Raw genomic sequence first — 25,567 nt, 5'->3', positions numbered from 1 at the left:
CCCCGAAAATAAGACATCCTCCGAAAATAAGACCTACTTACAGGTTTCCTTCTGAGTAAAATATAAGGCATCCTCCCAAAAAATAAGCCCCCCCCCCCCCCGCCTCCGCCTCAGGCTAAACATAAGAGATTTGGTCCACTGATTCTGAAAGAAATGGAGTCACAAGAAATTCACCAGGAAATTCAGGAATTGGATTGTTATGATGATGTTCCAGAAGATGATGACATGATTGTCATTGAATAAATGAGTAAATTCTTGATACTGTAGGATTCACAGTTTGTCTGGTTTGTGTTGACAACTACCGTACTACCGGACCATATACAGGTAATAAATTTCCTTTATTTTCATTTAACAATAAATGTGTACCATATACTTCTTCATGGAAAAATAAGACATCCCCTGAAAATAAGACCTAGCGCATCTTTGGGAGCAAACATTAGTATAAGACACTGTCTTATTTTCGGGTAGTAGCCCAGTGCACGAATCCATGCACGATTAGCTCCCTGCCACTTGCCTCAGGGGCCCCTGGGCCCATTGCCACTCACATCTCTCCGCCCTCCTGTAGCTCTCCACCCACTGCCCCACCCTCCTGTAGCTCTCCTCTCGTAGCCCTCCTGCTGTTTGGTTGTTAAGCTTCACGGTATAAACAGCCATTTGCATATTACCTCTTTATTATATAGGATCAGCTGACTGACTTTTCCATTTACTTATAAAAAAAGAAAAAGTGAGGAAAGGATTGAGAGTATGTAGGCTTAGTTTAGAGAGTAAAAGGAAGTTGCTTGCTTGAAGGAATTTTATTGACAGCCATCTAAAGCAAACCTGTTGAGAAATTATTTGATATGTGTATATTTTTCAAAAGTTAACAATCTTGAACTAGGGAAATTCCTTCTGCTATTTACATTGGGTAAATTGGTCTTTCTTTTCAAGCACCAGTTTTGCAACGTTAGCTGTGTATTTTATTAATGTGAATGAATAGTCCTTAATGTTGGTTATAATTAATGTGTCTTTTTATTGGTCCTTTGGGACTTTAGATAATAATTCCATGTAGTCTGTGTCCCTAAAACCTATATAATGTTATTAACCAATGTCACCCCAGTAAATTAAATTTAAAAATAAATAAATAAATAAATAAATAAATACATTCTACAGAGTCTGGAGCAGTCTGCCTTGACTGTTAGCACTGTGTGTATTTTTGTGCTGGGTGTGTGCTTTTGGATATAAATAACCAACAAAAGCAAAACACTTCCTACTGTAACCGAAACAAATGAGGACAAATGCTATGGCTATACAAAGCCCAGTCTCATCCTGTTGCATTGATGTGATTCAGGATACAGCTAGATACATCCTTCCAAATTAGAATTCTTCTCATTCAGTTCTCAAATACTTTCAAGGACTGCTCATCACTTGTAGATTTAAACTGTATTTCTTAGATGGCATTTAAGGTCCTTTATTAGATAGCTCCAGTCTACCCTCCCTCTGCTCCCTGATTCCCTCCCACTCTTTCTGTACTCCAGCCAAGTGTTATTGTTTGTTCCTCTAATATAACCCAGTAAGCCAGAATAGTTCCTCAAGTATTCATGAATCCCCTACTGTGTGTGCAGCCTAGGAAGCCTTTGAGAAATTAAAAACTAAGTTGGGAAGCAAAAGAATGCATAACAAACAACAGTAAACATTATAATATTTAAACTCTAAATTTTACAAGTTTTAAGTGTAAAATTAAAAGGAGGAGCAAAATCTGGTAAGAGTACAATTGCTGGGGAAGGCTTCCTAGAGGAGGTGGGACTGGAACGGGACACAGACGCTTAGCATACTAGGGTTAGCCACAGGGTAGAATAGAGGGCTTCCAGGTGGGCGGAAGCAGCATGATACCAAGGACAGCACATGGACTCAGAGCCACACCTGGGTTTAAGACTCAGGATGCCTGCTTTGGTTCTCTTAGACAATTTAAACTCTCTGAGATACAGTTTCTTTTTTGTAAAATGGGAAACATGGAAATGGTAGTTCCTATCTCATATGCTATTACAAGGGTTAAATAGGTAACTTAACATGCTGATTCAAGGAGGGTGTCCATAAATAGTACATCATTTGCCTTATCCATAAGTGAAGGTGCAGAAGTGGGAGAGAGCATGGTGTATAGACTCATCTGAGTAGAAGGTGCATCTTGGGGGAAGCAGTGGGAGATCCATTTGTACATATTGAGTGAAGCCAAATAATAGGAAATTTTAAAAGCTAGACTAAGAAATTTAGACTGATATGGTAAAAAAAAAAAAGGGGGGGGGCGGACTTTTGGAGAGATGTGATTAAAATAATGCCTAAGGAAGGTGGTTCTTTTCCATATCTCCTAGAATCACATCCTCCATTATTGCCCAGAGAGGCCATTCTAGCCTTCAATCATGTCTTTGAATATAGGACAAACTATTTTTTAATATATTTTTATTGATTTCAGAGAGGAAGGGAGAGGGAAAGAAAGAAATATCAACGATGAGAGAGAATCATTGATCAGCTGCCTCCTGCACGCTGAGCCCACAACCCCGGCATGCGCCTTTGACTGGAGTCGAATATGGAATCGAATCTGGAACCTTTCAGTCTGCAGGCTGATGATGCTCTACCCACTGAGACAAACTGGCTAGGGCAGGACAAACTATTTTTTAAGTTAAAAATAACTTTATTAAGTACAGATCATATGAAACTTAAGATTTCTGTACCTCTTCATTATAAATAATATGTTCAGAAATATTTTTTAAAGTAAAACTGGTTTTTAAATATACTGATAGCCTAAAATTTACTAAATTTTAGTTTGTATAATCACGTCAAATACTATGTTCCATTTAGCCCTGAAATAGGATTCTCTAGGCTGATAGAGCAATGTCTACTGACAAAACTGTGGGTGAAAATTTCTTATTCTTCAGATACTGTGACTGCCTTAGCAGAAAGTAAATTCTTGCTTGCTATCCTCTCAGGTTTGTTTGCATTCTTTGTATTCTGCTTAGTAAATATGTTACTAGTATTTTAGTTGATGGGTAATTTGCCTTTATCTTCATTTAAAAAATAGCGATTCCTTCTTAATTATGAATGGAAACATTAAGAGATACGTATTTACTCTCTGATGGGAAATAGAGGAAATGGAGAAGGGGAAGCTTGTGTGTTTTAAAACCAACCTACTTGCCAGGCTCCATGAATAATGGCATCATTGATACTGAATCAGAGCTTGTAAGGCAGCTCTTGAAACTTGGGGGTAGAGAGGGGCGGGCAGAAAGAGCAGAGGGCGAGAGAGAAATGTAAGTGCATGGATTAAAGGAACAAAAAGAAACAGGGACTCCAAATTTCATGTGGTGTGTAAAATGTTCAGTTCTTCATTAGGTTTATGTTATGCTGTTCATTAAGCGATATAGCAGGAACTTCTTTCAGGCTTTCTGATTTAGAAACTCTTAGTGCTACAATATGTGTAATGGCATTGCAGTGGGATGGAGTGATTGAAGGACTGCATGGGTTCAAATTATGACTTCACCACCTTCTATCAGTGTAAGGTCAGGTGAGTTACTAATCTCAGTTTGCTTCTGTTTCTTCCTATGTTAAATAAAGATAATAATAGTTCTGACTTTAGGACTAAAGCACCTGTTCATGTGAAGTTTTTAAGCCAGTACTTGGCACATAGGGAAAACTCACATAATATTTGTCATCTTTATTATTGTCACAATGTAGCTGGAGTAAGGGTAGTAGCATCTTCGGAAAGAAAATACATTGTACTAGTGTTTACAAGACCTGGTTTTGCCGCGAGCTACAAACTTTGGGGATCTGTTTCCTCGTCTGTAAAAGGAGGAGACATAGGCCTAGACCAGTGATTTTCAACCTTTTTCATCTCATGGCACATAAACTACTAAAAATATTTTTTTTTGTCAATCTGACACAAAAAAAAAACGGTATAATTTTGATTCATTTACACTAGACGACTATTGTATTGACTGTTGTCATCTTTTTATTTGACAATCTAAGGGAATAGAGGTGCCACTGATGAAATATTCAGGTATTACATGTTTTACAAATTCTTGCAGCACACTGGTTGAAAAATCCCTGCCTAGACTGATTTCAGATTTCCTGCAGCTCTCTGATAAAGCATGAACTAGACATTTTATGTTGGCCAAACAGCTGTTGAAGTGGACTTTTCAGAGGCAAATCAAAGGCTTGTTTGTTAAACCATTTGAATTACACTGAATCATGCTTTGAGACATTTTACATTTTAACTGTATTATTTCTTCTTGTTTTACCTTTTGGTTATCTAGTGATAATAATGCTTGCCTAGCACATAATTCTGAGTCTTTAAAAGCAAAAACCCTTGTGCCGGGGCTAAGAAAGAAAAGAAGTAACCTGCAGAATTAGGCACCCAAAGCATGGTGTTTCTCATAAACCCACAGCTTCCCCTTGCAACCCTACATGCACATAGATGCACATTCAGGATTACAAAAGCATTATATTGTAGCCCTGGCTGGTGTGGCTCAGTTGGTTGAGCATTGTTCCATTCACCAAAAGGTCACTAGCTCAATTCCCAGACAGGGCGCATGCCCAGATTGCAGGCTCAATCTCTGGAAGGGGGCAGGCAGGAAGCAGCCAATCAATGTTTCCCTCTTACATCAATGTTTCTCTCTGTCTCTCTCTTTCTCTGTCTCTCTCTCTCTTTCTCTCTCTCTCCCCCCCTTCTTCTCTCTGTGAAATCAATAAAAACAAGTTTTTAAAAAATTATATCAGAATAAATATTGTTGAACTTGAGGGCATCATAACAGATAATAGGTCTTTGTAAATGTTTGAATCACTACTGATGGGAATTAAGGCTTCTCACCAATAAAAGAACGTGTCTTCACAGTGCCTAAAATTTGTCATGTTGTTCAATAGCAATGATTTCCATTAACCTTTTGTCAGTTTCTTTCATATAGGGGAATATTTTTCATAAACATATACATGTATAAACCTTCATGCCAAAAATAAAACTCAGTCTGGTGTGGTATATCTGAGGATCAATGCGAGCGTGAATATTTCCTGGCCTGAGAGAGTCTAAACTATTGACTTAGAAATTAAATAACAATTACTTCCATATGGCATGTTGCTCAAACTCACTGAAGCCATGTGTTTTCGGGCATGGTGAATGCCCTGCAGAAAGGTGGTACTCCTGCAGCGATGCTTTGTCCTGTGAGGGGACAGCTGAGCGCCTCCCAGCCTGGGCCATTGCTGTGGGGAGAGCACCCGTGTTTGATTCTGTTCCCATTGTGGCAGATTTTATGTGCTCAGAGGTAGAAATTGTTTCTGTGTCACATTGTTTAACTGTGCATCAAAATTTACATTCTAAAAATGTTTAACCATGTATCATAATCTGCATTCTAAAAGCTCACAGCAGCTAAAATAGAACTAATGTTTTTAGCTGAGCTCCAAAATAGTTGTTTTAGCATACTGTATTAACGTTTTTACTGTTAAAGTATATATAAAGGGCTCAGCAAGTGTTATGTATAGAGTAAATACTCAGAAATCATTGGTTGTTAGGTTTAGCAAAATCGTAGTTATGAGAAGCTATGGTGGTTGACCATTTAAAAAGTTTGTTAAAGTAGATTCATTTTAAATGGTGCATGCCACTTTAAAATACATTTATGAAACAGTCTAATTGCAAAATTCTTCTTGATTTTTCTCTTATGCCATCTTCTACAAGTTGTCACACCTAATTCGGCAGTTCTTTTCATCTTTCCCAAGTTGTTCCGAAGCATTCAACTTAATTTTCTTAGAATTAGCAACTTTTTGTATTTGTTAATTAAATTATGTAATTACAGAGAAGTACTGCTGACATAAACCAGTTAAGGAGCTAACACAACTGGCTGTCTGTAAGAAGGTAGCTCAGCTGGTGGAGTCCAGAGGGCAGTCTCGCAGCTGGGCAATTTCACGTGCAGTGGGCATGCTCCAGTGTTTTCTGCAGGTGGAGGAAAGAATGCTGGTTAATTCAGAGAAATGAATAAGTGAAGGCCAGTCAAGTAAAGTTCTCTGAAATACATGAGCTAAGTTAATATTGTAGTTTTTTTTTTTTAAGCATGTGTATATGTGTCTCTATTTTTAAGCCCACTTGTCCACCTAAGAAACATCCAGATATTTAGAGAATTTTTGTGAGTTTATTTGAGCCAAACTGACTACAATTGTCAAGAAGCAAAATCTATAACAGTTTGAAAATGTTTCTGGCAATGGCAGTTTTGCAGCTTATTTTATACATTGGAATCAAAGGAGGAGACATAAGGGAGGTTACATGAAATCCATTGGTAATAGGGTAGGGAGGTGGGAGAAAGCAAAGTGGGAGATCTCTGGGATTGGTGGAAAGTAAGCCTGAGACACAGACTTCTTTTGCATTGGTGGGTACAGGGTAGTTAGTGATGGTCATCTACAGCACACAGATGGTGTGTGGGGAACAAGTAGCCATGAGGGGCTCTGTGGTCTCCAGCTCTGATGCCAGGTTATACTCTGAGGGGTCCAGAAAAAGGGGATTACTCTGACATTTCAAAGGTATATTATCTTGGACGCAAAAGGACTGTAGAGCCCTAACCAGGTTGGCTCAGTGGATAGAGTGTCAGCCTGTGGACTGAAGGGTCCCAGGTTCGATTCTGGTTAAGGGCACATTCATGGGTTGAGGCTTGATCCCCATTGTGGGCTGTGCAGGAGGTAACTGATCAATGATTCTCTCTCATTGATGTTCCTCTCTCTCTTTCTTTTTCTCCCTCTCCCTTCTTCTCTAAAATCAATGAAAATATTTTTTTTTAAAAGAAGAAATTATTACTTTGTTTAAAAACAAAAAAAGACCATGGACAGGCTACTTAAGTAAAGACTGACCTTTTTGTTAACCTGTTAACCGGGGAGTTCCCTTTTTAATTACGCAACATACAACGGGTGCATACTCTTTCACTACGACGTGTCAGTACGTCCAGTGGACGTAATTTTATATTATTTTTTTTATTTATAATTAATTAAAATAAATGAAATATATATTTTTTCATTTATTTATATATAAAGCACAAAGGAAAATACAAAATTACAAATAGAAAATACCTACAAAAAAATGGAAACATCGAATTAAAAAATGATAATTTTATAAACAATTATAAAGATTACAAAAAATATTTTTTTATTTCTATACACAATAAAAAATATAAAAAAAGTTAACAATTACAGAACAATAAACAAAAGCACACAAATAAAATAGAAATATTGAGTTTAAAAATTGAAATATAGATGTAAAAATTCAAAACTCAACTTCCGTGTGATATATTTTAAAACAATTGTTGATACATAGTGCTACCTTACAATCCGGACACCAGAATGTAGATTCTTTCCTAACACCTTTTTTGTAGCAAACTCGGCATTTCCTGGATTTAGTTTTTTCTATATCACTTTTCATTTGTTCTGGAAAATGCCTTTCAACTAAGCGTGATGATTTAGATGTAGAGCTGCTTGTTGATATCTTTGGGTGGGTTTTCACTATGTTGTTATCTCCCAGTTTCTCTACACACTCTATCAAAAAGTGTAATCGATCCAAATGACCTTTATCTTTTTTGTATATAATATTATATATGCATTGAAGCAGCACATATCAATTAATCGTAGAAAAAAATTTTTATAAAATTTTTTTACCCTATTACAGGCAGCCATGTAGGCCACCATAACTCCATCTCCCAAATCTACGCCGCCCATATTCTTGTTATAATCCAGGACAACATTCGGTTTTCCTTGCCTTCTTCCTCTCTTTTCAATCATTGTTTTTTCATCATTATGAATAGAACTGAGCATCAATACGTCTTTTTTATCCTTCCATTTTAAAACCATAAGTTTGTCTTTGATTCTTATATATGTTCATTTTTCTGTAATTTTTTTTGTTTTTATTTCACTGGGGATTCCGACTCTGTTTATCCTCATTGTTCCAACAATGTCTGTATTGTTTTGACACAAGAGTTCAGCCAAATGAATTGACGTATAGAAATTATCTAAGTAAATCCTATACCCTTTATTCAGTAAGTCATGTGTTAACTCCAAAACAATTCTTGTTGATTGTTTTTCTTGTGGGTAGTTCGAACCATAATTTGTGTCCTTGCCTGTGTATAAAATTATATTTTGTACATATCCAGATTGGCTTTCACTCAAAATAAACAACTTCATTCCAAATCTAGCTCTTTTTATAGATATATATTGTTTCCAAGATAAATTCCCTTTCCATAATAAAAGAGATTCATCTACACATATTTCTCGTTCACATACATAAAAACTTTAAAACTTTTCTGACAAATTTATTGATGATTGGATCAATTTTATATGCTTTTTTATTATATAAAGGTTGGAGATATAAAAAAATATAAGTAAATAATATATAATACGAAAATAGGTAGGTAAGTGTAAGTACGTAACCGTCACTGCTCACCCAGAACACGTCCACCACTCTCAATAGCGAAATTATACTGATTTCCTCCGTGTCTTAAATTCATGTGGAGAAATGTATGGATGACTAATACCTTTGTTGTTCAGAAATATACGTCCCGCCCGTTTCAGGGCACAACATATATTTCAAGGACGTATTCATACGTCCTACCTATACCTGATATTGTTTACGTTTGACGTATTTATACTTCCCGCTCTGTTAACAGGTTAAGGAAGCCACAGGCCAAAGTTGTGACTAACCACCATGACTCACTTTTAGTGAGAAGTTTTTATGTTCAGACTATCCTATGTGGTTACTTTTTTAAGGGCCCCTCATATAGGCTTCCCCTGAGCTTGTCAGATTTAGTATGTAACACCTTTTCATCCACACACCCATCTTCTTCCACACTTCCTTTCTTTGTCTGTATATATTCCTTAGAGTATGTTTATTGGCCCCAGAGACATCATGTAATTTAGGTATAACATCGTTCTGAGCAGCAGGTTCCCAACACAGTGCACATCTCTATACCTGCAGCAGGTCAATTTGCAACACCCCACTGAGTGTAAACTTTATTGTCCTCATTTTATAGATGAGGAAACAGGTTCAGAGCCCCTGCTACCTGTGAGCGAGCTGAACGCAGTGACAAGATTTTGTAGATTTTGGTTAATGACAGGGATGCGTGAAGACTATGGATTCTACCGCAATCCCAGGATCCCCTCTCTTCTCCCTGATCTCAGGAGAGGCTGTGAGAGGCTGTGTTTAGCAAATCAGATAGGAGTGCTCTGACTTGGAACCTAGCCAGGAACAATACTGAAGGCATTCTCCCTCCTGTCAGAGGTGCTCTAAGCTTCTTAAAGGCCTGTGTTTGGTCTGGGCTTTGTCTGAGCCTCCCCTCAAGTGCAGCAGATACTGGGCGCCCCACAGTGCAGAGGAGATGTCCAGTCAAGCTGCTTCTATATCAGAGACAGACAGTGTGAAACACTGTTGACCAGGTAGAAATGAAGAACATTGGCTGTTTCTATAGTTGTTTTATGTGAAAATATCCTCCTGGATAACTCCACAACTTTTCTATTACACAATCCTCACAGATAAGGTAGTTTATTTCTTTCTTTCATCCCGGGTACCAAGCCTCCTCCACCCCCACCCCCTATGAGTCAGCCACTTCATCGGGCAACAGAAAAGGCGCCAAGCTTCAGTGCCAACTCCTGACCATCCCAGCGCTGTCACTGGAGTGGAAACACCCATCTGGGTGAGTGACCCACCCTGTGCCTCAAGTCAGACTCCCAGGGACTGCAATGCTGATCGCTCTTGGATGCCACCATGGAACTTTTACCCTCTTAGGCCCAGTTTCTCAAGATCCTTTTACCAGCAGGTGCCTTAATGGCAAACTACTGTAGTTGATTAAAACTTAAACTCCATGTCACCAAGTTAAGCCTTGGTTCCTTTATCTGAACTCCATAGTCGTGAGTCATTTAACTTAACCCAGGTTTAAAGCCACTGCATGTGACAGATTCCGAGAGTTGCACTGTTTGGGAGAGGGGTTTACTGAAACCTGGTTCAGGTTAGGTGCATTCCTATCCCTCCAGGTATGTGAGAAGGACCTGTCTGCTCTTGCACCGTCCAGGTGCTCTGTCTTGGAGCTGAGCCACCTGCCAAGTTCAGACTCATCAAAATTGCTATGGCTGTCACCCCTGTTTAGAAGTGAAATACACCCTCACAAATGAGAAGGCCTAAGAATTCCAAATCACAAATATCGAGCTTAACCTTTTTTTTTTTCTACACTAACTCCGATGAGAGACAGACAATGTGTTAAACTGATAAAATGATTGATCCTGTTAAAATCTTGAGTGCTCTTTGTGCAGCTGCTCTAGGAAAAGGAGAACTATTTTGTGTATGTGTTATGTCCAGCCTTATATTGCCACACCTAGTGTTTTATTCAGCCATATCTTCATGAGGCTGCCTTGCTTAACACAAATTGCAAGTAAAACAGGGTATGACCTCCCATTTTTTTCCTGCCATATCTTAGAACATAGCCCACTGTGATGTTTCACCTTGTGCCTTGTGCCAGAGGTGAGAGACATATGAATGATAGGTGCATTTTCCCTCCCATCCCTATTTCTTCTGTGCTTTACTGTCAGGGCCCTGCTATGGAGAGGGAATTGCCTTGGTTACTGAGCTCCTGAAGCGTATGCCAGTAACTTTGAGTCCATTGCTACTATTCCCAGTAGGGCAGGTTATGCATCATGTGGAGACTCGGGGCTACCTTTTCAAAGATCCTGTATCACATGTGACTCAGGGCTGGGTGGGTCAGTTTGTAACTTTGCTTGCAGCAATTCAACACAGGAGCCTCTCTGCTGTTCTGACATTGTGTTATGGGTTGCTGTGGGCATGCCTGTGTTTTAACACTTGTCCACACAGTTATAGGAGGTCTAATCATAAGCCCCACAGTGAAAATTGGCATCTTGGTCATGGTTACTAACAAGCGAGGTCAGGTTTGTTCTGTGACTCCCTGCACTGGCCTCTGGAGCTGACTTCTGCAGAGTGGCCACCTCCGCTCTGGCATCCATCCAGCTGAAAAGCCCCAAGGCTTTACTTGGCTTCTCCAGGATAGAAGCATATTCCTCTATCCTCCTTCCCACAGGGCTTCTGAACTTTCCCTTATGGGCTGGTCTGAGTTCCCTAGACAAACAGCACTTCATTCTGTTTAAGTGTAGTCGGGAAACATTTAGGGTATGGACAGTGCATCTTTTGTGGATTTCTTGATTCCCACCATCCAGTATAAATACTCCTTTCTTATCTGAACTTGGCTTCTTAAAGCTGTCGGCAAGTGTTTTTTTCCTATGATGAAAAAGGGGACTGCTGTGTTTAAAAAATAGAAATGAACAAAGCAAAAAACCTTCAGTCTTTTGAACAACCCAGACCCTATAACGGTCTACTTTGAGATTTAATATTTTCTCTCTATCACCGAGTGAAGTGTAGCCACCGTTTGTATTTCGTGGCGAGCTGGCCTGTTACGGACCATCAGAGGCTGTATAAAGACTCTACGGTGCCTGTTCAGGCTTGGTTGGCAGCCTGGTCTTTCCTAGTTGTCTCTTATTGTACCGGCAGTGCCCTGAAAGTCCCCAAACCAAAACACTTGATGAAGTATAACCCCAGCCAGGAATTCATACTGCTGAAAGGTCACCGGAAGAGAAAATGAAGGGAAACTTCATAAGGATATGTTTCTATTCATAGTTTTATTGATATGGTCTTAGGTTGTTTTCCCCCCCTATACCTTTCTGAGATATGCTAATATTATAAAAGAATAACAAATATTTTTCCTGCACTGAACAATATGGGTTGGCAAGTAATGGTACTGTTCCTTATTCCTCTCCTCATCCTGACCCAAAACACACATATATCCTTAACACACACATAACCCTCACATAATACACCCGACGCATACACGTGCGCGTACACACACACTATACACACTTGTTCACGTACACACACCTTTTTTTCTCAGTGGAATTTTAAAATTGGAACCTCTAAGGCATCTAGAGAAATAACAATAAGTGATAATAAATGATTTTTAAAATTTTTTCCCAAAAATAGGCATCTTTTATCTTTGAAATTAGATTACCTCAAAAAATTGTTGCAAAGATGTGGCAACTTTTTAATGAAAATGAGATAATCACCTCCTTTCTATCTCGGAATTAATTATAGTAGATGAAAGATTTAAGAGGTGATATTAATAATAGATATTAACTAAAATATAATCTGACTTACAATGGCCAGGCACTGTGGTAAGGGTTTTACCTTATTGCCAGGGAGTGGTCAATGGGTGGAAAAAAGACATACATAATACTTCAAACAATAAACATTTTAAATTTTTTAAAAAATAACTTACTGTCTTAGAAATAAATAAATACATAAAAATAAGAATTGAAGTCATGAGCATTGTCAGGATGTTTGGCTATCCAAATCTAAAGCATCTTGTCTCTACCCTCACCCCACTCTTCCTGGGAACTGGTTAATCACTGTGGATGATCAAAAGGGAGTGCTCCAGTCATCTTGGTGTGCCAAGAGAGTAGTTCTTTTAGAATGCCTTCAGGTGGCACCTGTGAGGACCACGTTCAGTTCTCACAAGCCTGTGTTTAATCCCGTCTTCTACACCATAGCGCTCAGCTCTAGATGTAAGGACAGCCTCTTGGCATGACCTTGGGAATGCCTATGGAATAAGGAAGGTCCTTTGAGAAAATGTATGGGGAAAAATATTGATGTGTATAAAAAGTCAGAAACAGGGTGGGTCAAATATTTTCTTCATAAACACAGGCTTTAACATAAAAGCAGTTTGAAAGAGTGTTCAATAGATATTATAGTAATTTTGACAATACCTTATTCTTTAGGTAGTCTTCTCAATGAATGGTGTGTTTAGCAAAGCCTCTTATAATTGTACATAAAAAGAAAAAAAGTCCACATATTCCACCAGCGTATTTTGAATACCTCTTAGGTACCAGCCTCTGTACTAGGTTGTTAGAAGTCAGAAATAGTGAAGTAAGATTATATAAATTTAGTATACAAATTTGGTAAATTTTTTTCCAATTCATTTTTTTTACTTTAGTATCCGTAGATTTCTCTCTCTCTCACACACACACACTATTTGATATAAGCTTTTACTACAGTCTTAACATGACTTATTTTATTCAACGATGGTTTTTAATTCTAGCATTGTTTATCTGCTTGTTTTTACATGACTTGTAATATTACATCATATAAAATAGTCACACTTTATCCACTCCCTTACAAAAGGGCATTTCACTTGATTCCAACTTATAGTAGAATAAATAATGCTGCCATGAGCATCCTTTTCAAGAGTCCCTTGTGTCTCTAGGCTAGATGTCTCACAGTGAGTCAGACAATGAGGGAAGATTCCTTTCATAGGTGCTGTTAGGTTTTCCTTCACAATGGCTGCATTTGTTGATTCTTACAACAGCTTGTGAAAATACCTATTTCCTCAACCCAGCTATAGCTCATTTTGTCAAAATTTTAGTTTTTGTCAGTCTAAGGGTTGAAAATATTATATTTTGTTTCACGTTTACACATTTTAAGAGTTTGCTTCTGCAATCAACATATGTCATAGTATAACAGGGACTGCTAAAATCAGATCCAACTTTGCATAAAAGAAGAACATATACCCAAAAGCCATCCATTTATTGATTGATTGATGATTGATTGATTATTTTTGTTTTGTTTGTTAATCCTCATCCGAGGATATTTTTCCATTGATTTTTAGGGAGAGTGGAAGAGAGAGGGGAAGATCAATGTGAGAGTGACACATCGATTGGTTGCCTCCTGCATGTGCCCCTACCAAGGCCTGGCCAGGGAGGAGCCTGCGACCAAGCTATGTGCCCTTGGCCGGAATTAAACCCAAGACCCTTTGGTCCGCAGTCCAAAACTCTATTCGCTGAGCCAAACCTACTAGGGCCCAAAAGCATTTATTTTGTTGCATTATTTTCAAATGTAAAAGGAATTATGTAGGATAAAAAGGTTAAATAGGCTCGTTCTTTCAATAAATATTAATTATACATTTTGTACTAGGCACCAGGATTACAAAGACAAACAGATTATAGTCTCTGACATCAACCAGGGGTACCATGCCATTGGAGGCAAGAGGTACTTAAACCAGTAGTTTCTGCAAAGGCTGTAATAGTGGATGTTCTGAGGACTGTAAGAGCGCGGCAGAAGGAGAGCATCATTTTCATCCTCTTAATCATGGTGGAATGAATGTCACCAATTCCAAAGAGTAGCAAAAGAAACCTTAAGTGTTTAAAAATATTTTCAGACTGTTACTCTTCAGCTGGATGCTACAGATGCTATTGTAATATTTATACTAAATGACAGAACTCCCCCAAGAGCTACAGTAAGCTGTACACAGCCTCACCAAAGAGAGCTTGTCCCTGAACCCCCATGAGAACAGAGGTGAGAGGTGTTTCTGCTCAGCTCATCACCTCCACCAGCAATAAACAGCTTCGAAGCACCTGGCAGGTACTTAACCCCATGCTAGATGCAGAGGTACATGCATAAACCAAAGCATGTATGGCATGGTTCCTCATCTTGAGAATCTAGTTCAGAATCCAGATGTGGACATAAGAGAATTCATGACATTTTAATGCTAACTCATGAGAAGAAATGAAACCAAGTTTAAATGATGCTTCCATATGGCCTACTAATAATGGGAAGGAAATTTTAATGCCTAGAGCAGTGGTTGGCAAACTCACTAGTCAACAGAGCCAAATATCAACAGTATAACGATTGAAATTTCTTTTGAGAGCCAAATTTTTTAAACTTAAACTTTTTCTAACACCACGTCTTCAAAATAGACTCACCCAGGCCATGGTATTTTGTGGAAGAGCCACATTCAGGGGGCCAAAGAGCTGCATGCGGCTCATGAGCTGCAATTTGCCAACCACGGACCTAGAGAAATGCCTTAAGGAAGCAGTAGGTAGAATTATAAATCCATCCAGGTACTGAGCTATAGTTAAGAAAAATAAATAGCCGGGACCGGTTTGGCTCAGTGGATAGAGCGTCGACCTGCGGACTGAAAGGTCCCGGGTTCGATTCCGAGCAAGGGCATGTACCTTGGTTGCGGGCACATCCCCAGTAGGGGGTGTGCAAGAGGCAGCTGATCGATGATTCTCTCTCATCAATGTTTCTAACTCTCTATCCCTCTCTCTTCCTCTCTGTGAAAATTCAATAAAAATATATTTTAAAAAATAAATAAAATCTCATGCATTGAGCTAGTAATACTTGGTCCTACACATAGAAGGCACACAGTAATTCACTTTAAACATCTTTTTGAAGTTAGAGAATGCTGGTAACTGTGACTAAATTATTAATACAAATATGTCAAGAAACATCTTTTTTTTCTTTTTTTTCTTTTGTAGGTCAAGAGGTGGTTTTCAAGTGCCTTGGGGAAGGAATTCTTGAAAAAGCCTTTCAGGGGTATAACGCTTGTATTTTTGCATATGGACAGACAGGTAAGTCCTTGCTTTTACTTTCAGTCAGTGATATTACATGTGTATTTCTTAAAACATAGAAATAAAAACACCTTGGGAAGCAACAGAAAAAAATGCTTCTGCCTTTGTGGTTTAACTGAATTAGGAATTAGGTAATCAAAAGGAACCCTCTTTTTTGACGATTCAACAGTTTCAGTAATTGAGTAATTTTAGTGTTAATGAGCAAACCTAGTTTCAAACTATTAAATGTTATTTTCCTAAATTATAGCTTTAACCTGTGTTTGAACTAGAAAAATAATTACCCTTTTCTCGGTACAAATGTTATAATAAAAACTATTTTTAAAAACTCTTGGTATCATCCTATACCAAGGACTGTCACTGGGATACAGAAATGATGATGGATTACTATACCCACGCTCATGGCACAGTTGGTTGAAACAAGTAAAGCAAAAACATACTAGTGTCTCAGCCATGAATTCTCTGAGCCACTGTGATTTCAACTATAAAGTTAGAATCAATCAATCAGTCATAACAATACTGCTTCTGGTTACATTGCAGGATAACTAGGAGACTCAGATTAGAGACTGTATATCAGAGCACTTTCACAAATAAAATAGTTTGGGGTAAATACTGTTAATGTTATTTGATACTATGTAGTTGATATTTACAGTGGCTATATTTGTGTTTTCCACCTGTAAATGAGGTGCCCTCTGGATCTCACAATGAGAGTGAAACTAGAGGCCATGAGTGTAATAGAAAGAAGAGTGGTCTGGGGAGCAGGGTGCAGGAGTCAATGGGGGGAAGAGAAGGGGGACATCTGTAATACTTTCAACAATAAAGAACATTTATAGAAAAAGAAAGAATAGTAGCCTTATTGTTTGAGAGTCGGGCTTGGGGGTCAAGCCCGACTTGCCTCTTCCACTGTGTGACCTTGGCTGATACATGTAGAAGACTTACATGGTGGAATCATTACATTTTGCTTCCTTGTTTATCCTCCTTTTCTTTCTGCTTGCTCTTCTCCAGGCTCAGGAAAATCCTTCTCTATGATGGGCAATGCTGAACAGCTGGGCCTCATCCCAAGGCTCTGCTGTGCTTTATTTAAAAGGATCTCTCTGGAGCAAAATGAGTCACAGACCTTTAAAGTGGAAGTATCCTATATGGAAATTTATAATGAGAAAGTTCGAGATCTTTTAGACCCCAAAGGGTAAGTTAGTGGGTGAAATTAAGCTTGTTCTCGCGCGTGCGCGCGCTCGCGCGTGCTCTCTCTCTCTCTCTCTCTCTCTCTCTCTCTCTCTCTCTCTCTCTCTCTCTCTCTCTCCTCACTTTCCTCCCTTCTCTCTCTAAGTCAATGAAAATGTCCTCAGGTGGGGATTTAAAAAAAAAAGACGCATTGGTCCTCCCATTTACGTTGGAAAGCAGCACCTCTAAATTGGAGATAAAGTAGTTGAAGGATTGAAATCACCCAGCCCAGGCAAGTCATTTTCTTCCAAGGCTATACATTGGGATCATGGGGTGGGCTTTTAAGGACACACCAGCCCAAGGCCCACCCACATAGGCTAGGATTCAGTAGACATAGGGGAAAACCAATGCATCTGTATTTTTTAAAAACTAAGTGATAAAAACAAGATGAGTTTGATTCATAGAGGAGAGGGCCATTGACTTTAATTAAAAATTTTTTAACTGATTTAAGGAATATATATTTATATATAAAATTTAGAAAATAGGCAAAATGTAAGAAGAAATAGAAATGACCTATAATTCCACCACTCAAAAATAACCACTGTTAATACTTTGGTGCATTTTGATTCAGTATTTCAAATTTATTGTGTGTGTGTGTGTGTGTGTGTTGAAGTCATTCTCTAAATATAGTTCAATATTCTGAATTTTCTATGTAACATAATGAACACTTTCTCTTGTTATTAAAAAATATTTTAGATGCTTTTAGCAGCTGTATTAATAAGGGTATAATCAAAGGTATAAGATCAAAATTATGGGTAATAAGGAATAACTCAGTCATAGGAAATGTTTATGAACTATTTAATGCAAATGGAAGAACGTTTATAACACATGTAAGATATAAAAAATAATAAAACCAAAGTCTGTCCTACTCACCATGGTCTTTAATAAATAGAACATGACCAATATTTTTGAATCCTCCTATATGTTCTCTTGGATCCCATTCTATTCTCTACCCCTTCTTATCTTCCTCTTCTTTAAAGTTAATGTATACTTTTGCATAGTTTTTAACTTTGTGTAAGTGACTTCATAGTTATACGTGTCCTTTGGTGACTTACTCAATGATCCATTCATTCTGATTATTAAGTAATGAGGCATTACTTTTTTACTACTCTTTAGTATCCCGTTGTATGATTATACCATAATTTATTTATCCCACCTCCTGTCATTTGTGTAGTTGTCACTTTTAACCATTGCAGTGCTGCTCTGAGCATTCTTGTTCAGTTCTCCTGGTGTACTAATGCATGAGTTTTTAAGGAATACATCTAGAGGTGGAATTGTAGGTCAAAGATTCTGAATCTTTAACTTTTTTTTTTTTTTTTGTACTATTGGACTGTTTTCCAAAGTGATTGTCCCAGTTCCCATTCCCATTCCCAACAACAGTGTTCAAGAATTCCAGATATCAGGTGCCATCATAGGCACTTGATATTGTGCTAACTTGACTTTTTCTTGCTCATGAGTAGCATTAAAGATTCTCTGGTTGTGCAAGCAGAGTGAGCTGAGTTCTGGGTCTGTGTGCATCAGAGTCACCCTTGTAAATGTGTGCAATTGGTCTGTCCTTGTTTAGAGTATAGAAGAATTGCTCATTGTCACATTGAATTTGCCATCATTTAAGTCAGTAACACCTGTTTTGTAGGGTTGTAAGATTAAAGTGGGAAAACTGAAATGTTCTTAGTAGATCTTGGGAAGCATCAGTGGTTCTTAGGTCCTTTTTCCCCACACTGGAGTGATGCCAAGCGCTGACTCTTGATTTGAAAGATAATTAATACCTGATGCCATGAAAAAGGTGACATATACAGTCTAGTCATAATCTGTATCGCTTTGCTTTCATCTCAATTACCTGTTGATATACTGTTCAAGTGGGTCCCAAACCAGGTTTGCCATTTAAAATTTAAAAGAGCCCTAAAATCTTCACCAACAGAGGCAATTCTAAAGACAGGATCAATATCAGTAACTGCAAACAACTTCTGTACTGTAATATCACTTTCTGTATGAAATTGTCAGCATCAAAGCATTATAAATCAATACAGACTTAGAAGAATAAGTTAAAAATAAAACAAAACACTTCAATATTGTTTACTGTGTGGTACAAATATTAAGATATTTACTGAGAATGTGCTTATTTCTAAAATAGCCTTGAGTTGTTAAATTCAATTCTGGAATGTTCTTCGCTTTGTCTTATTTTTCCTCCTGTGAAGTTCATCTACTAAAGCAAGTTGGCCTAACCTAGTATTCTGTGTGCTAGCTGTTTAGTTTGGAAGAGGAGATAGAAATTTTAAAATAGTAAGTTACTTTAAATAGAAGTCAGAGTATAAAAGACATTTCTGAAAAAGAATGCTATCTTGCTGGTCTAAATAAAGTAGCTTGTAGGACATTTTTTTATTATTAAAAAATTATTTTGAAACTGCCATCTTGGTTTATGAATACTTAAAAAGAAAGAAAAGCCTCCAAGTTTTGTCCATTCATTCCTTTTTTTTTTTTTTTTTTTTTTTTTTTCTTCTTTCTCCTGAAGGAGTAGACAGTCTCTTAAAGTTCGAGAGCATAAAGTTTTGGGTCCATATGTAGATGGTTTATCCCAACTGGCTGTCACTAGTTTTGAGGTAAGTGTTTTTGTTTTAAAATGTCATTAAATAACTGATAGTAAATTGAAGTATGTACATGATGTTGATTTTTATGTGAATGTCTTAGAGCATATTGATATCATTCATGGTCTCCAAAACCCAGTATTAACACACCCCAAACAGAAAAAAGGGCCTTTCATCTTACTTCTCAGCCTGCTTTGTGGTGAAGGCATCACAGTACGGCTCAGAGGCCCAGCGTTTTGAGCTTCTTAATATTTTTGCTAATACCACTGTATTGACACTGTTCTACTTAATTTTGCCAGTGATGTCCATCAGGACAAATATTAAGAGTATTTAGTATTTAACTCTTTGACAGGGTCCCCTGCCTTAGTTCCCATTACTTTTCATTCTTCTGTTTCTTCTGTTTTTCGGAATCAGTCCTCTCTCCATTTTCCTACTTCTTGATTTTTATGCCTTCTTACATCCTGACTTGATGTTGTACCTTTGTTTTATTGTCATTGCTTTGGAAATCTCATTACCAGACTGCTTCCTGTTGCTGAAGAAACCCAATGAGTGAATGAGCGTATACATCCCTACACTTAGTTTTGCTTTCTCTGTGTTGTGCCTATCCTGTCATTGCTCGGCGTGACTAAAATTTATCCGTGAGGTAACTCTCTAGCTATTTAAATGAAAGCATTTTTCAGCTGAAACCGGTTTGGCTCAGCGGTAGAGCGTTGGTCTGCGGACTGAAAGGTCCCAGGTTTAATTCCGGTCAAGGGCATGTACATTGGTTGCAGGCACATCCCCAGTAGGGGGTGCACAAGAGGCAGCTAGTCAATGTTTCTCTCTCATTGACGTTTCTAGCTCTCTATCTCTCTCCCTTTCTCTCTGTAAAAAATCAATAAAATATACCGTATTTTTCGGACCATAAGACGCACTTTTTTCCCCCCAGAAGTGGGGGGGAAAAGTCCCTGCGTCTTATGGTCCAAATATAGCCTACACATATACTTTAAAAAAAAAGTTTTTGTACTTGCCCGGCTCTGTGTGGTCTCTGTGTGCTTGCCCGGCTCTAAAATGGTTCTAAATGCTGCTGTTTACTTTACAGGGTTGATTACATGTGTTTATGACTGTGATGTTGGGTTTTAATGCACATAAAATATTTTAGGACACTATTTGTTTCAGAATCTTTTTTTCTTCATTTCCCTTCTCTAAAAACTGGTGCGTCTTATGGTCCGGTGCGTCTTATGGTCTGAAAAATACGGTATATTAAAAAAATAAAAATAAATGAAAGCATTTTTCAGATGGTTACTAGACTTGTTGGAGTGATCACTCTGTGAACTTCAGTGTCCTTGTGAATACCTTCTTTATAAGGTTCATTCATCAAACCTTGCATAAACATCCATAGTTTCCAAGTGTTGTAAGACAGGTCTACAAAGGTGAATGAGGAAAATTCCTTGGAGAGCCACAGTGATGGAGGACAGAGGCAAATAAGTGAGCGTACATAGCTAGAGTTGTTAAGCCCAGAGAGTTCGAATAAAGTCAGATAATCACCATTATTGCACATCTGGAGTGCTCAATAAATATTAGCTCTTTTGTTCCCTAGTAACTTGCAAAGGAAAAAATTGGTAATTAACAGAGAAAGAAGACAATTGTGGGTCAAAAAGAAGGGGGAACATTTCATATAATAGAAAGATCCAAGGGAGGAGGAAGCTGGACTGTGCTCAGTGAAGGAGCGGGAGGTTTTTATGGAAGGGTGGCGGCGAACACGTCAGAGGACCATAATTAATGCAGACACCTGGTGGGCAGGACCGTGGTCGTATGTTTTTGCTAATAATGTTTTCCTCGTGCTTTCCCTTTAGGATATTGAGTCACTGATGTCTGAGGGAAATAAGTCTCGGACGGTAGCTGCTACCAACATGAATGAAGAAAGTAGCCGCTCGCACGCTGTGTTCAACATCATAGTCACACAGACGCTTTATGACTTGCAGTCTGGGGTGAGGAACTGGGCAGGCCCTTTGCTGGCAGTAAAAGGTCTTAAAATACCTGCTTGGGTGATGGGTCTTGTAGTTAGGTTTAGCAGCTGAAAATTTTGTGCTGACTCTTCTGCCAACCTTGCTTAAATAATTTAATTTCTTAGGTCTTTCTTAATACAGGGTGTCCCCAAAAAATATATACACACTTTATCAACTGATAGCTCAATTTTGAAAATAAAATGCATTTTAATAAACAAGCTTTATATGTATTCAAATGTGTGTATACATTTTGAGGACAGCCTATATATAATTTTTTTTTATTGAATTTCTTGTGTGAACTCCCTGAAGAGCATCATGATGTCACCAGACAGCTTTTAATATGTATTCTTCCATACTGAAATTCACCTAAAAGCAACTGAGTCTACTTCCCTGTCATTAAGGGATATTACAGAGGAAACCACACATTTAGCCTAAAGAGCACTTTCTTAAAAGAAACACTTTCCCAAAAGGAGAGGGAGTGGAGTTTGCCTGAATGCACAAGAATCCTCGTGCCCTAGTATTTCCTCATAGGCACATAAAATCTCCAGCTTCCTGGATGCATTCTGGATTGCTTCCCAGCTGCCATACAGAATGCTTCAATTAAATTTTGCCTATAAGTTGCTAGTCCAGATAACCCTGACTGTTTTAAATCTTGAGACGTTTGCCTCGCTGTAGTGGATGGCTGCTTGGTTGCCCTCAGTTACAGTGCTGGCATATACGTAGAAATCATTAAGTTTCTGTGTTCATATGCATTGTTTCTCTCTTGTTCCCTACACCTAGAACTCTGGAGAGAAAGTCAGTAAGGTCAGCTTGGTGGACCTGGCTGGAAGCGAAAGAGTGTCCAAAACGGGAGCCGCCGGAGAGCGACTGAAAGAAGGCAGCAACATTAACAAGTAAGGCGGCTGCGCTGCCCTGGAGCATCCCCTCCAGTGGCCTGTGTGGCTGGGGGTCAGACGGCTCTGGTCACAGGTGGTTTGGGGTCTATCCCGCTTTAGTAAACTACGTCAAGGAAAAACAACAGCTTCCTCGATTGAGATGCATGAAGTTATTCAGGCTACAAGGTGCAGCCCTGCTCAAACAGTCTACAGGTATTTAGTGTATCGTTGTTCATAATGTAGTCTTAGATAAGTGCAAATCACAATCCCATAAATAAAACCATGTAGTAAATTAACTCAGGGAGCTTACGCTGAAAAGAAAATCTGCTTTGAATTTCTTCATAAGGCTAATACTGTGTAAACATCAGTACTTCAAAATACAACAACACTTACCAGTTATTGAATAACTGCCAAAAAGAAATCTCACCATGTGCCTCGAGGACCTACAGTGTGCCCAGTGAGGCAGTGAGGGCTGGAAGCACGTGTAAGAGTTTGCCAGAGAGACAAAGGAGGTAAAGGCATCCTCATGGAGCACGCAGCACTGGCACAGACGGTGAGGGGGAGCAGTGTCCCAGGTGGCTCCTGCTGTGCAGAGGAAGTCTCCTTGCTTTCCAGCAGGAGAGGCAGTGGAGTTTGCCTTGAAGTGTTGTTTTTTGTACTCAGGCCAGACTGCCTGCGGTTAACCTGCCTCCACCACTTATTACATCTATCAGTACCATAGGCAAGTGATTTCACCTCTCTGTGCTTCATTTCTCTCATCTGTAATATGGGAATAATAACCGTACCTGCTTCATGGCATTGTTTGGGATTAAACGCCCACAATGTGCTTAGAACAATGCCTGGCACATAGTATGCACGGAGTAAAATTAATTGTTGTGGCTATTGTTTTTATAATTCATATAAACAGTATAATCATTATCTTTATGCCAAGTTCAGCAGAAAGCAGCTTAGTTTTTTACTTATAATATTTTTGTCTTGCAATATGTAACTTGGGGTTTGTTTGGGACAGAAGGTGACAAGAGTTAACCTATTGATGAACATGTCTGTGCAGCTGGCATTTTAAAATGTTGTTAGCAGATTAGAATTTTAGTATGCACCAGTTTAAAATTAGAAGTAGAATACCATCCCCTCTTTCCAATGGACATAGGCGTACTCACTGCAAAGACTGCTGCTTTAGGAGTTAATCTCCCGTTCTAATAACAAAGGATTTTGCTATGTTTTGTGACGCATGTTAGGAGCCAGGCTGGCACTACAGCTCTGCATTCCAAAATGAGCTCAGGAACCAGAATGGGAACGCGGAAATGGGAGTGTGAGGGAACAGGTACCAAGGAAGAGACTGTCAGCCGTCCTAGAGACCTGTCTGCTAGTGCTGAGCCATGCCAGCCCTTTGCCTGCCAGCTCGAATTGTGGGGAAACACTGAAGATTCTGTGCTGTGAATTGTGGGAATTTAGAGTATGGCCTTGACATGTAACGATCACTAACTCTTATTGACCTCTTGCAACATGGCAGGCATTATCCTGAATGTTCTGTGTCGCAAGTCATCTGATCCTCACATCAGCATTGCGAAAGTGGTCTGTTACTCCATTTGCAGATGAGGGAACAAAGGCAGAGAGCAGATACATAATGTGGCCAGAGTCACAAAGCTCTAAGTGTGGACCTTGGACTTGGGTACAGGCAATCTGGCCACAGAGCCCATGCTCACCACCACTGTGCTGTACTTGGGGTGACCATGTGTTCTGTTTGCCTGAAAAAAGTTCTAATTGGTATTTTGTCCCAGAGTAAATATTACTATTGCCTCCTTCGATTTGGACACTGAGTTATGTAATATGTCAAACTAGACTACCTCAAGGCCACACGATGATAACATGGTTGTGGTCCTCTAGCAACTGGCTCTTTTCCATAATGACTTCTTGAGTTGAATGGAATTCTCTTAGCATCCTGCTGTCTTTCCCTATTATATACAAGAGGCCCAATGCACAAAATTCGTGCATGGGTAAGGTCCTTAGGCCTGGCCAGTGATCAGGTTCCCATCCTCCCCACCTCCTCCTTCCCTCGCTCCCTCAGTACCCTGCTGCCGCTGCCTCTGCCGCTGGTCGCCTGCCATGTTCCACGCCACCCCCTGGTGGTCAGTGCACATCAAAACAAGTGATCAAACTCCCAACCTCATGGTCAAACTCTCAAGGAGACATTTGGCATATTAGCCTTTTATATACTATATATTAGAGGACCAATGCACGAAATCTGTGCCCTTGGGGAGGGGGGGACGTCCCTCAGCCCGGCCTGCATCCTCTAGAAGTCCAGTAGGGTGGGGAGTGGGCCCATGCCATCAGTCAGACACCGTTAGTGCTGCTGTGGAGGCATGAGAGGCTCCAGCCACCACCACTGCACTCACCAATCGTGAGCCTGGCTTCCACTGATCACCAGCAGGAAGCTCCTGCATTGAGCATCTACCCCCTTGTAGTGGGTGTGTGATTGCTCCGCTGTTCGGTCTATTTGCATATTAGCCTTTTATTATATAGAATAGACTAGCAATTTCACAAATGGATGTGTGTATCCCCTGCTGCTAGTCTATGGGATATAATCATCACATTTAGGTTTCTTTATCGCTTTCAGGCCACTCTCACTTGCATTGTTTTGTGTAAGGTTCATACTAGGTATTTTTTAAATCTCTGTTTAAAAATGAGGGAACTGATGGTTGGAGACATTTAAGTAATATAAATGAGACATTTTAAGCCTCTGCTATGTGTCTGGCACTACAGTAGATGCTGAGGATGCAAAAGGAATTTAGATATTGTTGTAAATAGAATATTGCCTCACTGCCCCCCCCCCCCAAATATGTCAGGTCCTAATTCCAAAAATTTGCACAAGTTACCTTACAAGGCAAAGGGATTTTGCAGATGTGGTTACATTATTAATATTTTGAGGTGGGAAGATTAGCCAGGTGGGTCTGATGTAATCACAAGCTCCTTGCAAGTGAAAGAGGCAGATAGGAGAACCAGAGTCAGAATCAGACTGATGCAGCATGAGAAAGACTTCAGTGGCCATTGCTTTCTTGGAGGTGGGGGAAGGGGCCATGAACCAAGGAGTGTGGGCAGCCTATGGAAACTGGAAAAGGCAAAAAAACAGATTCTCCCCTAGAGCCTCCAGAAGGAGTGCAGCCCTGCTGACACCTTGATTTTAGCCTAATGAGTCACATTCTGGACTTCTGGCCACCAGAAGTATAAGATAAATGTGTTGTTTTAAGCGTCTACATTTATGTTTATTTGTTACAGCATGGTTACTGCCCTTGAGGAGCACATAGTTTGGGACAACAGTTAAGACACTTCATTTAAAAAAGTGAAAGGAAAGAGGGTTTTTTGGCTGGATAACATTGAGAAATGCCAAATAACCAAGCATATAAGCATGGAACTATTTTTCATGACACCTTTCCTAGCCTGTGGATGTCTGCCAAGTTGA

The 25,567-nt window shown here is 39.1% G+C and overlaps 1 protein-coding gene across 22 annotated transcripts in view; it reads left to right on the top strand.

Annotated features, from left to right (window-relative positions):
• Nucleotides 1-25,567, top strand: part of KIF13A (kinesin family member 13A) — a 202,674-nt gene that overhangs the window by 109,865 nt on the left and 67,242 nt on the right. For all 22 annotated transcript variants that reach the window (XR_006742136.1, XR_006742137.1, XM_045584301.1 and 19 more), the window contains 5 exons: nucleotides 15,355-15,447; nucleotides 16,450-16,630; nucleotides 19,175-19,262; nucleotides 21,083-21,217; nucleotides 22,016-22,128. Coding sequence is in view for 20 of the 22 variants with exons in the window: in XM_045584301.1 (XP_045440257.1) it covers nucleotides 15,355-15,447; nucleotides 16,450-16,630; nucleotides 19,175-19,262; nucleotides 21,083-21,217; nucleotides 22,016-22,128 (610 nt within the window). In the remaining 2 variants the exon portion in view is untranslated. The remainder of the gene's footprint in view (nucleotides 1-15,354; nucleotides 15,448-16,449; nucleotides 16,631-19,174; nucleotides 19,263-21,082; nucleotides 21,218-22,015; nucleotides 22,129-25,567) is intronic.

This window comes from Pipistrellus kuhlii, unplaced genomic scaffold (assembly GCF_014108245.1).
Source record: "Pipistrellus kuhlii isolate mPipKuh1 unplaced genomic scaffold, mPipKuh1.p scaffold_m20_p_2, whole genome shotgun sequence".
Taxonomy (NCBI): Eukaryota; Metazoa; Chordata; class Mammalia; order Chiroptera; family Vespertilionidae; genus Pipistrellus; species Pipistrellus kuhlii.
The sequence above is the reverse complement of the archived record's forward strand: the minus strand, read 5'-3'. Positions and strand labels throughout refer to the sequence as shown.